Here is an 18,808-nt window from a genome sequence, read left to right as displayed (position 1 = left end):
AAATGGTGTAGGAATTGTAGTGTGTGGCAGAATGAAGGGTGAAGTACTGGAAGTGGGTAGAAGGAACGACAGGATCATGCATATCAAATTGGGTCTTGGAGAAGAGCGGGTGGTCATATTATGTGTATATGCCCCGCAAGTTAGCTGTACAGCAGAGGAGAAAGATGAGTTCTGGAACATGTTAGATGAAGAAATGAAGGAACTGGAAGAAAACGAGATGGTGATTGTCAGAGGAGACTTGAACGGACACGTAGGGAGACAGAATAGAGACTGTGAAAAGGTTAATGGTGGCCATGGAGTGGGAATGATGAACCAGGAAGGAGAGAGGGTTGTGGACTTTGCAGTAGCATTTGACCTAGAAATTGTGAACTCGTTTTTCTACAAGAGGGAAGAATATTTGATAACATTTTGACTAGAAGAAAATATCTTAAGGTTGTGACAAATTGTAAAGTAATTCCAACAGATCAAGTGGCACAGCAACACTGACTGCTGTGCGCAGACTTTAAAATAAGATCGAAGATAAGAACCTCTGGATGGTTTCGCTTAAAAGAAGAGTGTGAGGAATCGTTTTAGGGAGAGGGTGTTAGAGAGGATTTCGGATGGACTGGAAAGTGTACAAGATTGGTGGAAACATAATTCAAAAGTAATCCTGAGCTGTGCAATCGGGGTGCTTGGTGAGAACCTGGAAAGATTAGAGAGCAGAAGGAGGGTTGGTGGTGGAATAATAATGTACAAGTGGCAGTGACAGCTAAGAGGAAGACAAAGCAGAAGTGGGATGAGGCAAGAGTGGAAGAGGACTGAGAGGTATACAGAGAGAGAGAAAGCAAGAAGCCAAGAGGGTTGTGGCACAGGTGAAGGCCATGGCATGTCAAGATCTATATGATCAATTAGAAACAAAGGAAGAACAAAGAAAAATTTATCAACTAGCGAAATGTAGAAATAAAGCAGCAAAGACATCTTACATGTGAGGCAGATCAAAGACACTGAAGGAAGAGTATTATGGAGGAATGTGGACATAAGAAACAGGTGGAGAATATACTTTGAGGGACTTTTGAATGAGAAAAATGCAAGGACTTGCAGAGAAGATGGGCAACCTTCTGAGGTGATGGTGTAGAACATCAGTAGAGTGGAAGTGATGGAGGCCATGAAGAGGATGAGGAATGGAAAATCAGTGGGCCCAGCAGGATTCCAGTGGAGGCATGGAAGGCACTGGGGGGGAGAGGGAATTGACCTGCTGTGGGACCGGTTCATGAAAGTTTGCCAATAGGAAAATATATCCGAGGAATGGAGGGAGAGTACTCTTGTTCCCATCTACAAGGGTAAAGGGAATGCACAAGACTGTAAAAATTACACAGGAATAAAGTTGATGTCCCACACAATGAAAATCCCAGAAAGGGTTCTTGATGAAAGATTGAGGAAGGAGGTGGAGATTGCAAAGGAACAATTTGGCTTCATGCCTGGTAGATCAACAGCAGATGCTATCTTTGGGTTACGGCAGATGATGGAAAAGTTTCGAGAGAAACAACAGGAGCTGCATCTAGCATTTATTGATCTGGAGAAATCATATACGATAGAGTGCCAAGGCAAGAAGTCAGGAGGTGTCTGAGGGAGAAGGTTCTGGAGAAATATGTCAGGTTGGTGCGGGAGATGTACAGATATGTGAAGACAAGTGTTCGGACCTGTCTGGGACAGAAGAAAGTTTTCAAGTAACAAGCATCAGCATATCAAGGATCAGCATTAAGTCCGTTTCTGTTTAAAATTGTGATGGAGGAGGTGAGAGAAGATGCACCTTGGACAATGTTGTATGCAGATGACATCTTGCTGTGTGCAGATTCAAGAGAAGAAGCGGGAACTAAACTGGAAAGATGGAGAAAAGTACTGGAAGAGAGAGGTATGAGACTGAGCAGAAGTAAGACAGAGTATATGTGTTGCACAGTGGGTGGCGGCCAGGAGACAGATCTGGAGCTGGAAGGAAATGTCATCAGGAAGGTGAGAGACGTTAGATACTTAGGTTCAACAGTGGAAGAAGATGGAGGAGCTGAGAAGGAAGTGGGATGTAGGATACAAGCGGGTTGGAGGAACTGGAGGGAGATGGCTGGAGTGTTATGCGATAAGAGGGTGCTGATCAATCTAAAGGCAAAATCTATAGGACAGTAGTGAGGCCAGCTATGACCTATGCTATAGAAACTGTGGCTCTGAGGAAAAATAACATCAGCAGGAATGAAGTAGCAGAGACGAGAATGCTTAGGTGGATGTGTGGTGTGACCAGAAAGGATCGTCTGAGAAATGACTATGAGGGGAACAGTGAAACTTACGAACTTAGGAGGGAGGACGAATATGTGGGAAGAAGGGTCATGCAGATGGATTTGCAAGGAAGGAGGATGCGTGGGTGGCCAAAGAAGAGATGGAGGGAGCTGGTAGAAGAGGACTTGAGGATGAAGAACTTGGATGTGGTGACAGCCCAAGACCGGAAGATGTGGAGGAGACTATCCTATCATCAACAGTGACCCCACTTAAGTGGGAGAAGCTGCAGAAGAAGATCTGTTTAACCACATCTCAAATGCTTCAAGTTTTTTTTATCGATGTTGTCTTCAGGGTCCAAGTTTCTACACCATACAGTAGTACAGACCATACATAGCATATAACCATGTGTACTCTGAAGCTCTAAATTTAAATTGTTGTTACACAGTGTTGATTTCATCAGGAGAAAGTTTTTCTTGTCATCTCAATTCTAACTTTTATTTCCATTTCTAGGGTGCATTCTTCATTTAACCAGCATCCAAAATATTAAAATTTTTCACTCTTTCTATTTGTTTCTTATTTTAAGAAAGTGCTAAATTAAGTGTTCATGAATTAGTTTTGGTGATATTTATTCTTAATCCCATTTTTTCACTCTCTTCATTCACTAGTTTAAGATTTTAAAGATCCTGAATATTGTTAGCCAGGAGAGCTGTCATCAGCATATCAGATGTTATTGATGATTTCACGATTTACATTAATTCCTTCCTCTCTTCCTTAAGAGGAAGAAAATCTTAAAAGATTTTTTAAAATGTGGCTTCTGTATATGTTAAAAAGGAGAGGTAACAGCACTCATCCTTGTCTTATTCCTGTTTTGATGTTAATGGAGTCTGTAATAATCTCATTAACTTTGAACAGATGCCTTTTAGTTCCACCATAAGTTTTCGATGATCCTGATATCTTTACTATCTAATCCAATTCTTTTTAACAATTCAATCATTTTAATGCGTTGAACTTTGTCAAATGCTTTCTTGAAGTCGATGAATCAAATGAATACTTCCTTGTTTTGGTCACTACATTTTTGGAATAAGATTTGAAAAGAAAAAAGAGCATCTCTTGTTCCCAAACAGCTTCTAAACCCAAATTGGGTATCACAAATTCTCTTTTACATTTTTTGTTATTGAAAAATTAATTATAGAATAGGCATGCACTTATCTGCAACAATATGGCAACAAATATATATAAAGGAGAGAGGTAATGAAAATTAAAGTGCATTCTTTGTACACATTTTTTGTATTTTTTTTTTTTTAATTGTTTTTAGAAACATTTTGAGAACATGGCTCATTAAACTGATCATTCTATAGTCATTACAAATTATGCTATTTGCTTTTTTAGGTAACACGATGAAGGTTGGCTATAACCAGTCTTGAAGGATTATGCTTGCATTGTAGATCTTATTAAATTGCTTTACTAATACAATAATGCTGTCACCTTCTAATAAATTTACTATTTCTGTTGGTATTCTATGGGCTTAAGGCTTTACCATTTTTAGATGAGTTCAGCACATGTTCTACCTCTGATCTTAAAATGCATGGACCTTTCATCTGTCATAAGTATTTTCTGGTTTTATCTGTTATCAGTAAATAGTTCTAGATATTTCATCAATTCTTGTATTTTATCGTTTTCAGATATTATTTATCCCTTTTTGTTTTGAAGGATACATAGTTATTTTTTCTTAAATATACTTTGGTCTCTTTCAGGTTTTTGTGAAGATTAAAACTGTCAAGCTTTTCCTGTAGAAATTCTATTTTACATTTTTCATTCATCCATGAATGAAAAATGTAAAATAGATTTCTTTTGCTTTTTTGATGTCTTCAATAATTTTCTGAACCTTTGCATATTTTGTTGGACTATGATTTTTAAATGATTTGCATTGATCCATGAGAGAGAGAATTTCATCAGTTATCCAATCTTTCTTTTTTATAGCTTTATCAGGGCAAAAAATATTGATACATTTCTCTATGAAGACGGATTTTAATTTGTCCCATGATGTCATCATTCTTGATTCAGATCTTGACTCATTTTTTTTCTCATCTCTGGATTTTTTTTAACTTTTCTAGATCAAATAATTTTTGATGTTTCTTAAGTATAGTTTTCAGTCTGAGTTTTAACTCTGTCACGAGTAGATTATGATCAGAAGCAATATATCTGCACTAGGACAGGTTTTTGTGCTCTTTATGGAACTTCCAAAGTATTTATTAATTAGCAAATAATCAATTCGGTTTCTGACTATATTTAAATTATTCTGTGGTGATCTCCAAGTATATAGCCTTAGTTCTTCTGCTTGGTAGAATTGAATGAGACTATTTCTTCTCTCTCATTTCTTGTTCCCAGTCCATGTTTGCCAACTATATCTCTATATCTCTTTCCCAACTTCACCCATGACGATGTTGTTTCTTTGTAGTTTTCATTAGTTCTTTTAATTGATCATAAAATTCTTCGATCTCTGTATCATTCTTGTCAGCAGTAGGGGCATAGACCTGTATAAGATTGATATCTAATGGTTGACCTTTCAATTTTAATAACATCATCCTATCTGAGTATGGGATGAAGGTCAACAGTGACTTATTGGCACCATTGGAATATGAATCCTCTTCTGCTGATTTGGCTGTTCTTCACAGATATCCGTTAGCATCCAGTCCAATAAAAAGGGTTAAAAAAATATTAACTGTAATGAAAATTAATCCATTTTTTATATTCTTTTGCATTTTTAATTTTTTTATACAGTCTCCAGAAACCTTGCTGTTCAGACCAAACATGGAACTTTTTCAAGCAGAGGGTGGTCTCACCAGGCAATGAAATTCATCTCCCACCTCAAATCACAAACATCCATGTCCATGGCAGGATATCTCAAGTATTCATGCTCCCTTGTGTTTAGACTTGGTTTGCATGAGTGATCAGTTATCGTAATCCAGATGCTTATAGTATTACGTATTATAGTATTCATTAAAGTATTATTGCATTGCAATCCAAATAAGTAATAAAATTTTCAGAAAAACATCTTTTTTATTAAAAAGGTTTTCCAGAAACTTAAAACTCTTAAAGTTTTTTTTAAAAAAATGTTAATGATTTGTTATTATAGAAAATTACTGATAAATATTATTTAAATTTATATTTTAGTACCAGAAAATGAAGAGGATTGGGTAAGCATTTTGAGTATTATGCAGTTCGTACAATTAAAAAATATTTGCATGCAATTAATTAAAATATCAAATATAATAAAGGTGACTTTATATTTAAATACAAGTTTTATATCCCTTCCCTTGACAGGCTTGCTACCTGTAAGTACATTTAATACAGTGTAGATAGGCTAGATGCTAACTTGGAAATCCTGCTGTGAAACATTATCAAGCCACTCAGCTCCTGGTTAAGTAGATTAGTTATATTGGATTATGAAATTTTTACCATACCACTATTTAAAATGTATGAAGTATCTTTATAGCTGTTGATGCAGCATTATCATCCTCAAAAAGGAAGTATTTGTATCCTACTTCTGTAACCGAAAAAAAGAACGATAATATATATTGAAGAAATTTGTCTTTTGAGGCAATGTATTGTGCTGTAGACGGAAAGAATTTATGAATTAAGAGGAAAATTCAAATTCTTAGTGAACGAATTAATGAGCACAAACGAAAGTAGAGACAACAAGACAATTTTAGAGTTACTTTATTTTAATTCAACAGTTGGATGCACCTGTGGATCTTTTGGCCGAATGCTATTTGTAATGAACTACCGTATATTATCGCGTATAATGCGAACTAGAAATTTTGTTTGAAAACTAGCCCTAAAATGCCATGTCCACGTATAATGCGATCTGTTAATCTTGTTCCATAACATTATAAATAATACAATATGAATTAACGAAAGAAATATTTATTTAAAAACAAAATGTCAAAATACAAGACGAATTTACGAAAGAAATATTTATTTTAAAACAATGTTAAAATCCTTTAAATTCTTCATCTTTCGAGTCGTCAAACATTTCATTTATAAATTCATCTGTAGGGATTGCGTCATCAGTGTAGCAGTTTGGCGTCATCGTCTTCATGCTCTCCAATTTGTTGTGCGTCATCCTCGCTTTCGTATATATGACGTGATCTTCAGATCCATCCATTGAATTACTTATTCCACATTTAAGAAATGAGCATTGAATGATTTCAGATGGTCGAATTCCATGCTTCTTTAACCCAGCTGGTGACTAGGGTGATCTCAGGCTTCTGAAAATTCCCACCCTTTGTCATCTTCACCAAACCAGATGACATCCATTCTCTCCATTTTTCACGTAAGTGATCTTTAAATGACTTATTCAAGCTGACATCAAGCAGCTGCAAAATGGAAGTTAGACCACCTGGTATGACTGCTAGGTCTGTACGTAGCTCACGTGCTTTCTCTTTGCTTGCCTCTGTTAAATGCACCCGGAACATATCCCAGACTAGCATGCTTTGTTCCATACTTGATCCAGCCACAATTGTACACCTTCTTCATCCATCCAACCTTTCTGATTGGCGCGAACAATTACATCTGGTGGAAATTTCATATGCTTCGGAATTTTCTTCCTTTTAAATATCACTGTTGGCTTTAATTTGGTTCCATCTGCTATGCATGCTAGAACATCGGCAAAATGTGTTTTTTCATGTCCCGTTGTTTTTATGAAGACACCCTTTTCACCAACTGAGTTTACTGTTCAATTCCCAGGCATTACATGGCATCTCACCCATATTTCCAACTTGTGAAAGTTCATATCCGTGACACTTCCTTAATTTTATGATAAATTTATGGAAGGACTGCATTTTTTCTTCAAGCTGCTTTGGTAACTTCCGCGCAATTTTTGTTCGGTGTCGTAATGGTAATGCTTTGCGTTCCATAAATCTGTTGCACCACCCAGGCGAAGCAAGAAAAGATGAAATACCTGGCGTGTCCTTGAATTTACCATTCTTGAGTTGTAGAGCTCGAAAACGAATTGCATTTCTTGTACTATAATGCCATCTTGTTGTTGCGTCAAAATCCATTCATTTAGCTCTTCTTAGAGTTCTGGAAAGGATGCCACATCTCCACGACGGGCACGTTTCATTTTGGGGATTTTTTCAAGACTGTCTTTTTGCTTACGCCAAAGTCTAATATTACTCTCTGCTACACCAAATTCTCTCATAGCAACATTGTTATGTTCTTCTGCAAACTGCATGACACGCAATTTAAATCTGCTTCAAAAGATGTACGTTTCTGTTGGCTCATTTTTAGGCTAGGTTTGTTTAATGAATAATATTTAAAATGAACTGTGGTTATACCGATATATCTAACTCTGCTCTATCACTCGTGAGTGCATGTGCAGATACGATGCGCGCTCGGTCGCCGAATGCACATGGGGCAAGTAGATTTGGTTGCATAGGCATTAGGTTATATATATTGTGTGTGCAAGTATAATAAGATGTTATGTTTTTTTAGGATCCACATATAATGCGAACCCCTAACTTTTAGTAGTATTTTTCACCATAAATTTTTCGCATTATATGCGATAATATATGGTAAATTGGTTATTGATTTCCACATGTGAAGAAAATCCTGCATATATGTCAAGTTGATGGAAGTGATGAGTGTATAAAAAAAGTTTATCTTATTATAAATTGAATTAGTTTACTATGTTTCTTCATGCAAGTCAGCAAGAGAAATGAATTTTTTCAAGCTCAAAGTTTAAATGGTGAAATTTTAAACAGCTAATTTTAAACATTAGCTCAACTGGCACACCTGCTTGTTCTACAAGTAACTATAGACCAATGACAACAAATATTGAACAAATAACTGTACAAACTGTAATATGATAAATATGACCAACTTTCGTATCTCAGGAAGAACAAAGGATCTAAGCATAACTTATTATATAGTGATATATATATATATATTTTATTCATGTTAAATGCTTTTTTATTTTATTTATTTTTTAACTAGTCTCAGGTCTTTTCCTTTTTATAGTTTTTATCATATGAATTTTGAAGTTCATGCACTAGCTGATTTATTTTAACTAACCACTATAAACAAAATTTGAATACTATTATACAATAGGCATTATAAAATAGGTATTATCTGTTCCTTACACAATAGTGCCTACAGAATTTCTACCAATTTACAGACAGAAAATACTGTTGGTAGTGGTGATGGGCCATTGACAGTGTTGATGATAAAAGAACCCAAGAGTATCTTAGTTCAGTCCTTCCAAAAAATGGTACAACAGAATGTTAGTCAAAAAAATTTATCTCAACCTCCAAAACAATCAGAAAAACAACAAAACCAAGGTTATAAAGGAATAGCGAATCTCCCATATATACAATCGCAGATAAAATAGCAAGATTGCTTTGAAAAGAAACTTCAAAGGTCACCTTCTACCCAATCAAGAAAATCTCTAATCACTTGAAACCACCTAAACCTCCACATCTGCCACTTAAAAAAACTAGGTCTACAAGATCATTTGCAAGTGATAGGACAGACAGGCAGATCTGGAGGGATGTTGATTGGAACACTTCGGCAATGTTGAGAATGAAAGAAAGCACAAATCTGGACTAGCAGCATATACAACAGAAACAAAACATTGAGTAGAATAGCAATGAACTAAAATGCTCCACATAGATTACTGTTTTTATTCAAGCTTTCAAAAAAAATCAGCTGAAATGAAGCATCCTCTACAGTTTATCATCAGCAACAACAACAAAAAGATTTTACATCTGGTCTGGTCTTCATTAATCCATCACAACATACTCATATCTACCACTAGTATATAGCAACCCCCAAACCAACAGTCAGTGTAATAGCAAATGCAAGCCTTCCATTGTTTAAACGTTTTTAAATATTTTTCAATAGAGATATTAACTGTTATTACTTGCTTTCTAGTTTTTAGGTTTATTCATGTTATTCTGCCCTATCTCCACAGAAGACTATGCAATTGATCCAAGTGTAAGCACACAAAGTTTGCATGTGAAGTCACTTCATGACTGTGCTACTTGTATATAGAGGCTAATGACTTCACATCAATTGCCTTAGTATCCCATAATGCAATGCACATATCCTTATGGACATGTATAGTGCTATGCATTATGGAAAGGGCCACTACACAGCAACTTTTATTGAGATCTCATCAGTGGGAGCCAGACCCAGAAGTGATACCAAGGTTGAAGTAATTCAAAGGTGTCACACCTTATTACTAAAATACTCTGGATTAGAGATAGATGTTGAAAGATTTTTTGTTTGATTATACTACAAATTAAAGATGTCAGGAAATTATATTCTTTGGTTTCATTCTTTATCGAGGTGTAAGCAAACAAAGTTTGTGCATGAAGGCTCCCACTGATGAGACCCTAATAAAGGTTGAAACCAGCCTGGGTAGTGACCCCTTCCCATAATGCATAGCATTATACATGTCTAAGGATATGCCCATTACATTATGGGATACTAAGGCAATTGATGTGAAGTCGTTAGCCTCTAGGCTAACGACTTCACATATATACAAGTAGTCCAGTCGTGAAATGATTTTACATGCAAACTTTGCTTACACTTGGATAAAGAATGAAACCAGGAATATAATTTCTTGGCAGCTTTAATTTATAGTATAACCAAGTGAAAAAAATTTCAACATACATTTGCATGAATAGCATCAAAATTACAGATTAAAGAGGAGGAGGAGTTGTATGTCATCTTATTTAATGTCAGTTCTAGAACTAACATTAAATAAGTGACTAAAACCTTTCTGGGAATGCCATGTCAAAACTCTGAAATCTGCATCATGTGCTCCTGCATGCTCAAATGCTGAATGCTGTGCACCAGCATAGAGAGAAAATTCCCATACTGGCACATGTCATGAATTGTTTTAGGGATACACTGATCCACTTCTTACCTTTTGCTTCCATCCTGATTCATATTACTCAACACAACAGGATAAACTGAACCACTTGTAAAAAAAAAATATGAAAATTGAAAATGACCCAGAGCTTCTTATCATCTGCATAAAGTAAAGAGCTGAGATTAACATCACCATTTTTGATATCAGCTTTAATGCCACTTCATCATGTGACCATATAGAAGTTTGGCCTATGTAGGAAAGTCCATATAGATCAGGGTTTCCCAAACTGTTTTCCGCAGAAAGTGGATAAGTGTTCCGTGAAAAATTATCAAAATTAATATGAGCCTGGAATGGTTTTAAATGCTGTGACAAGTTCAAAGCAGGAGCTCTTCACTTTGCATGTGGATTGTGCTATTCAGACCAGCTTGCCCTGACTCAGCCACCCATGGTTGTCGACACCTCCGTAAATTTCTAAATTGGGAATTTGAATAAATCCAAATTTCCTATTATAGTCACATTTCCTATAATACGAAATGTGACTACACATTTCCTATTATAGGAAATGTGCAGTCACAAGTAAGGTCAATGTGATGCGACCCGACACGCCTGTAGTGTGCGCTGTCACATTTTTGCGATGTGATACAGCCTGCTTCGGCAATAGTGTGCACTTAGCTTTACATTGAATGTGAGACTGATGATACTCGACTCTAACCAAGGTGTTCCGTTAAATTTCAGGATTTGTGAAGTGTTCCGTCGTAGGAAAAGTTTGGGAAACGCTGATATAGATAATGAATAACTGTGGAAATATAATGTGTGCCCTTGTGTTGCACACGTGATTTAACATTAAACTATCTTCTTTTACTTTTAAGTCTAACTGCGAACTTGCAGCTTAAATAGAGACTATGTATATAATGTAATTATATATAATTATAGTTACATATATAATTATATGTAACTATAAATATATATAATGTAATCAATATAATATCCCATTTGCACCATATTACTGTAGTGCTGTGAAGAGCTTTCCTCTTGGCACCTTGTCATATGCCTTTTCCAGATCTACAAAACTTTACATATCCTTGTTATATTTCTCAGCAATTTGTCTTAAAGTGAAAATCTGATCTTGACAACTTCTATTTGTCCTAAATCCATCTTGTTTTTCACCATGCTTCCCTCTTACAATTTTTCTTAGCCATTTCTCAAGTATACTTGCATTAATCTCACGAAGAACACTCATTAGAGAAATTCCTCTGTAATTGTCACATTGAGCTTTATTCTCTTTTTTATAGGTAGGTACCATGAGTACTCTACACCGATCATCTGGAATTTTACCCTCTGAACAAGCCTTCTGAATTATGCAGTGCATCTATGGTAAAACTTTTTATACCTCCCTATTTTAGCATTTCTGGTCAAATATCATATACTCCAGCTGCCTTTCCATGTTTCAGGTTTTTGATGGCTTTTTCTACTTAAAGTATTTTTGTATAATTTATGATTGTATGCTTGTTGAATGTTTTCTAACCTGTGCTGTCACTGCTTGTTTTGTTTAGTACTGTTTCGAAGTAATTACTCCACACATAAAGGTTATCTTTATCTCCAGTTTTCACGTCACCTTTTTCATCTCTAATTCCTAATCTTTCCTCTGTTTCTAAGCCTTTTCAATTTTGCCACCTTCCTAATATTTATTTTCTATGTTCTTATCAAAATCTTCTCATGGCTTTTCTTTAGCTTGTTTACAAACTTTTTTCACTTTCTTACATTTGCCTCTATTCTCTAAGAGCACAAGCTGAGTTATTTGCAAGGAACTTTTAATATTTCTTTTTTCTTTCATTGCCTCTTTAACTTCCTCAGTTCTATGGAGTGCTGATATTTCTCTGGCTTATTCAGTCGGTGTTTTCTTCAGGGTTTTTCACTGAATTTCCAGGGTTGGTTCCTGTTTTCAAACTTTCATTTTTTTCTTGAATATTTGTGTTCTGAAAGTTGCTTAACTTTGATTTGTTTTAAAATTTTCTTACACTCTTATTTTCAGTATAAAATTCAGTTTTATCCTGCTCAAAACTAAATGGTGATCAATTCCAATTTGAAATCCTCTGCATATGCTTGTCATGAACCAGTGGGAAAACATCGCTATGAACAATAACATAGATGCAAGAAAGCAAGAAATGAGTCTCACTGCCTATGTTAATTTGTGCATATCTCAATATAACATTTTGTATTTGTTTCTTAAAAATATCTTGCCTGTTTTTGTTTTCTTTATTTTGGTCACACCTATTATTTTGATCTGGTACTTGTCTAATTTTTCTGATATTCCATTTCCTTCCTATTGATAGTTCTTATGTTGATTGTACCAATCTTGAATTCTGTTGAGTTGGGATTGTACTGTCTGTTTTAAATTTATTGTGGATATGCAAAATTGTAATTCATGTTGAAGGTTCTACTTGAAATTTATTTAATATTTAAAGATACCTGTGGCATAACTATAAATAATAAATTACACTATAACCACAGTAATTAACTTTAATGAAATGAAAATACAGATATTTCATACTGAAACTAACAGCACATCATCAGTGTGTAGAAACAAGCAATAAAAGGAAACGGATTACAAAGTATACATACAGCAGTTGGTGGTTTACCAATTAAACTTGCTGCATACTAGAAATTAGTATTAGTAAATAATATTAAAAATGATTAAAAATCTGAATCAGAATGATTGTCTCTCTTATGTTATGTAACCATCAAAAATAGTTTTTTAATAATATTTTAATAATATTGTTTATTGAAATAAACACAAAAACTTATTCTGATTATAAGACTATCAGTTTAATACACATGTGTACAGGAACATAGACTAGCATACTGTCTAGCTTTGTCAAGACTAAAAAGGTGAAAGAAAATAATAAATGCAAAAAAACAAAAGAATACAGTAAACCGTTAACAACTGTTAGGCAACCAAATTTGACAGCTTGCGTGACAATGTATGCATGAAGCGAGATGCTTCAGTCATTATTGTGAATATGCGTTACATAGTTTTTGGCGTACTGTAGTTCCACTAATGAATCAATTAGATTTTTCCATGTATCTTTCAATACTGCTCCTTGATTTCTGTTCAGGTTATTACCTGTTTGTAGGACCACTGCTGCTTCTTTGAAAATTCAGCATCTGTAATCATCCTCTATATATGGCATTGAGCTGTTTTTCCCAATCTATTGTGTGGTTAGAAGTTGAGAAGTGGTGTGCCAAATCTGAGGTATCTGACCTGTTGTGATTTATATCTCCAACATGTTCTTTCTGTCTAATTTCCAGGCTTCTTGAAGTTTGGCCTATGTAGGAAAGTCCACAAGTGCATGGTATTCTATAAACCCCTGCATATTTGAAAAAAGGAACGCTGTCTTTAGGGGATCTTAAAAAAATGGTTTCAGTCGGTCTAAACACAACTCTGATGTTGTAAGGCTTCAACATTCTAGCAATTTTAGTGGAAACTGAACCAACATAGGGGATGACAACGGATGAAACATACTGAGTAGCTATCCTTTGTCATTGGAGGTTATTTTTATAAAGCAATTTGTTGATTATTTTTAAAGAATATCCATTTTGAGAAAGCGATTTCGATATTTGAGAAAGTTCTGTACATTCGTCTGTGACTATGTTTTGGGCTCTATTTCGTAACATATGGATGATGCTGTATCTTTGTGTATGATGATGATTGGAAGTAAAATGCTGATACCGTACAGTATCTGTTGGTTTTCTATATATAGTAAGTTTAATATTATCATTCTCTTGTCTTTTGACCAGTATATCTAAAAAAGGAAGTTGTTGATTGTTTTCCATTTTTAAAGTGAATTTGATTTTGTTATGAAACGAGTTGATTTTATTTAGGAACACATGTAAGCTTTCTACTTTATCTTTCCAAATGATAAAAACATCATCTACGTATCTTTACCAGACTGATGGTTTTGGAACAGTGTTGGTTAGAATTTCCTTTTCTAATTTCTCAAAATGGGTATCCTCTAAAAATAATCAAAAAATTGTTTTATAAAAATAACCTCCAATGACAAAGGATAGCTATTCAGTACGTTTCATCGGTTGTCATCCTCTATGTTGGTTCATTCTCCACTAAAATTGCTAGAATGTTGAAGCCTTACAACATCAGAGTTGTGTTTAGACTGACTGAAACCATTAGACAGTTTTTAAGATCCCTTAAAGACAGCGTTCCTTTTTTCAAATATGCAGAGATTTATAGAGTACCATGCACTTGTGGACTTTCCTACATAGTCCAAACTTCAAGAAGCCTGGAAATTAGAAAGAAAGAACATGTTGGAGATGTAAATCGCAACAGGTCAGATATCTCAGGTTTGGCGCATCACTTCCCAACTTCTAACCACGCAATAGATTGGGAAAACAGCTCAATGCCATACATAGAGGACGATTACAGATGTCGAATTTTCAAAGCAGCAGCAGTGGTCCTACGAACAGGCAATAACCTGAACAGAAATCAAGAAGCAGTATTGAAAGATACATGGAAAAATCTAATTGATTCATTAAGTATAGTGGAACTACAGTACGCCAAAAACTATGTAACGCATATTCACAATAATGACTGAAGCATCTCGCTTCACGCATACATTGTCACGCGAGCTGTCAAATTTGGTTGCCTAACCATAGTTAACGGTTTACTGTATTCTTTTGTTTTTTTGCATTTATTATTTTCTTTCACCTTTTTAGTCTTGACAAAGCTAGACAGTATGTTAGTGAAACCAGTCTACATTCTTGTACATATGTGTATTAAACCAATGGTCTTATAAACAGAATAAGTTTTTGTGTTTATTTCAGTATATAAAGACCAAATATGAATAGTCTAAATATTGTTTATTAATACTAATTTCTAGCATGTTGCAACAGTTTTTAATTGGTAAACCACCAATGCTGTATGTACTTTGTAATCCAGTTCCTTTGATTGCTTGTTTCTACATGCTGATGATGTACTGTTGGTTTCAGTATGAAATATCTGTATTTTCATTTCATTGAAGTTAATTACTGTTGCTATCTTATTATTTATTGAAATTCATTTGTCCACCTCTGGACTTCATTTATGTTTTCACATTTCCAGTATACCACGCTAGTACACTTTTATATTGTTCAAACATTTCTCATTATCCATTTCTGAGGCCAATTTTTGCCTGAAAAAGAATAGATGTCACAGAGTTATGGGCTGATAAATGATAAAGTATTTATGTACTTTTTTTTTTTTTGCAGGGGTGGGGGAACAACCTGTATTTGCATCCCTGCAGTAAACCAGTGGTTGCATGTTTTAAATATTTTTCATCAGATACCTGCTTATCTGAGTCATGCAGTGTATGTTCCAATCCCATATCCTCTAGTTTATGCTACAGCGCCTTTCATGCTGTATCTTGTTAGATGCCTTAGTCAAGTTTAGCACTATAATAGTATGCATATTCCCTTTAGCTAACTTAGCTGTAACATTATTATACAATATGAGAAAATTGCTTAGACATGACCACCCTTTAGAAACACCTTAGTATTCCTTTTAAAGTATAGCTTGTCTTTCAGTTCATTTCTGTATTCAAGTTCTTAAACCAACTTCTGTAAAATCTTCATCACCACTCCAATAGACTAACAATTTTTGTTCTCTTCTTTCTTGCTTCTAGTAATTCTTTCATATCCTCTCTCTCATATACCATATTCATTACCAATAAAAACATTTGTTCATGTGAGCATTGCCATCTCTTTTTTTTTTTTTTTCTCTTTCTCGATTATAATCATCACATCCTTAATCTTTGTTCCTGGAAAGCTAGAGGTATTCACACTGTCAACAAGAAAAAAAAAATGAAAGTGTTCGAAAACAAGAGCCAGACTTGGAGATTCCATGGAAATATCTGAAGAAAATGTTGAATGATTCAGTTGAAGATTTTTATGCAAGAATAAAAGATATCTGAATTTCATGATAAACTCAAGAAGATAGTATCAGTCCAGGAAAATAAGAAAGCAGTATGCTTTTTATTACAAGTATCTGACAAATAAGTCAGCAGGTGCCCCAATAAAATACAGAAGAATGTAAGAGAGTTAAGTTGTATATTATGGTAACAAAACAAAAGTCACAGGAAGACTTCGATAAGCATATAGAAGATAAATATCTTAAAGGCGGGGAAATGTTTAGGAGGCTTTTTGAAATCTAACACACTACTCATCACTCGTTCACCATAGTTTTCAGTAGAAGTCCTGAAATGAACAATCTTCAGTGACATCCTGCGTCCCTCATCATATGGACGTCATTATAAAATTGACTTGTTCTTTATCATTTTCAGGTTTGTTGCCCCAAAAACCTTTTGACAGTATCTGAACAATTTTCATCTTTTTATATTTTGAGAATTTTCAAATTCTTCATCTTTCAATATTTCAACTATTTTAAAGTTTTCAAATATACCATTCTTAGGTTTGGCTTCTGATACTTTAGGAAATCTTGCAGACGGATTACTGAAATGTAGGTCCATTATTTGTTCAGTGCTTTAACAAAATTTTTCGTGTTATCTAGTTTAATATACAATACAGGAAGTAATAGTTTCTTGGGATCAATGAGAAGCATGAGTTTTATGTTTTTTCTATCTCTCTCTCTCTTTGTGGTATAAAAAATTTTATATTAGGAAGTGAGAGTATAAATTTCAACAGCAGGTCAATGATGAATGTTATTGATATAACATCCTCTGAACTTCCTGAGTCAAATTAACGGAACCTACCTTTTTTTATCTTGTCTCACTATGTTGCACTCAAAGTAATGAAAGTATGCTGTCCTTATTAGGTCACTCATTAACAGTTGCAAATGAAATACACACATAACAAAATCAGTTTGCACTTGTTCAACAGCATCTAACTATGAATTAAAGAAATTAGAGATTTAAAGACTTCCAAGTGTAAGCGAGAACTCTATCATGCTGAGTTTGGATTGCAATATTCCTTGATATAAGACCCAGGTCATTCTTATTCAGACTTAGCTTTTAATTTTCAAATTGCCACTGTATACTCTGGAAGTGACAAAACGTCTGTGAAATTTAAAATTTTTAATATAATCACTGCCTAATTATTATTCTCAGCCATCCATGGAGTCAGGACTCATCAAATGATATCCCACACAATTGCTCATCATACCATGCCTTGAGTATATTCACTGTCTCTGTACTCACCATGCTCTCAGACAATGCATTCCAATCACCCAGCATTCTCTATACAATAAACCTATTTCTCACTCCCCTGCACACACCCTCCTTATAAAGTTTCTAGGTATGATCTCTTGCTCTCCACCATTTTGTGAAAAATCTCATCCACATTATCTGGTAAGAATCCTTTACCAACTTATGTCTCAGTCATACCCCCCCCCCCCTTCCGCTCTTATTCATTAGACTCTGCATTTTGCATTTCTTTAATCTGTACATATTCAACATTCCAGAGACTAGAAACCACCGTAGTTAATCATCTCTGGACTCTCTTTCCAACATCTTTTCCTTTTGAAAATCAGGTGATCAAATCTAGGCATAAATTTTTGGTCTGTCATGTCGTTGTCTTATACAATGGAATCATAACATCCCTACTTCTTTATGTCAGAGTCCTTTGCATCATTGCCATCCACTGTGCTACCTTCAATTTTAGCAAAATGTCAATGAAAGTTTAGGTCCCTATACATTAATTCATAATAAAATACTCCAAAATCATATGCATATCTTTATGATGAAATGTTTGGATTGCAAATTTGTAACTGAAATTAATTTGAGTGATTCTAATGTATAAAAACAAAAATTAATTTGTACAAAAATTAATTAATCTTATGTACAAAAATTAATTTGTTGGTTGGTGTTATGTTCAAGCCAAAGTCAGTCAAAATTAGTTTTTCAAATGGAAATTGTATTATACATATTAACAGAATACATACATACAGTGGCAGGGATGTGGTATTAAATTTTTAGCAACTATTTTATTTAAAAAAAAAAAAAAAGAAAAAAAAGAAATTGATGATTTCTATCATCAATTCTATAGATGTAAAGCTATTAACATACATCAAGTATGACCATGTCATTACTTGAAGAAGAAACAGCTCAAGTAAAATTAATTGGATATTTGATGAAAAATATTTCTGTAAAATTGCTAGTGGAAATTGCTATAATTCCAAAGGTTGGCAGCATAGGAAAATAGGGGTGGTGGTAAAGGAAGCACAAAGAGTGCCAAAATAAGTAAACCTCAGCTGGTTTTTTTCTGTGTCACAATATACAAGCTTATTGCTCAAATGGTACTAGCCATTGTAGATTGAAGTATGTACTGCTCTACAGTTTATAATCATTACTGGTTTTGATAGCTGACTCACAAAATTCTTGAGAATTTAATTAATGGACTTGTGCAAGCTGGTTCCAGCACACCACTGGTTATAGGAAAGCAATAAATACATATATATTTCATAAGTGTCTTCATTTGGTACCTTAAGCCCACCTTTCCATTAAAAAAAAAAAAAAATGGCAGCATACAACTAAAGAGTCTGTGCTAGATTATATTTGGGCTCTTTTCATCCACTTTTCACACTTAACAATTAGGCTCATACCTGAATCACATGCCATATTACAAATGAAAAAATTAATTTTGATTCTCTTAACACCTAATGAATATTAACTTATACATTTC

The 18,808-nt window shown here is 34.5% G+C and overlaps 1 protein-coding gene across 2 annotated transcripts in view; it reads left to right on the top strand.

The window, feature by feature from the left end:
- The window catches only part of LOC150092692 (nucleosome assembly protein 1-like 1), a 245,547-nt gene that overhangs the window by 165,486 nt on the left and 61,253 nt on the right, over nucleotides 1-18,808 (top strand). For both annotated transcript variants that reach the window (XM_090414480.1, XM_090414479.1), the window contains exon 12: nucleotides 5,419-5,441. In XM_090414480.1, the coding sequence (XP_090270606.1) occupies nucleotides 5,419-5,441 (23 nt within the window). The remainder of the gene's footprint in view (nucleotides 1-5,418; nucleotides 5,442-18,808) is intronic.

Source organism: Typopeltis vanoorti, chromosome 25, assembly GCF_054136105.1.
Source record: "Typopeltis vanoorti isolate ZY-2024b chromosome 25, IOZ_Tvanoo_1.0, whole genome shotgun sequence".
NCBI classification, from domain to species: domain Eukaryota; kingdom Metazoa; phylum Arthropoda; class Arachnida; order Uropygi; family Thelyphonidae; genus Typopeltis; species Typopeltis vanoorti.
Note: the sequence above shows the minus strand (reverse complement) of the source record. Positions and strands in the feature narration are given on the sequence as shown.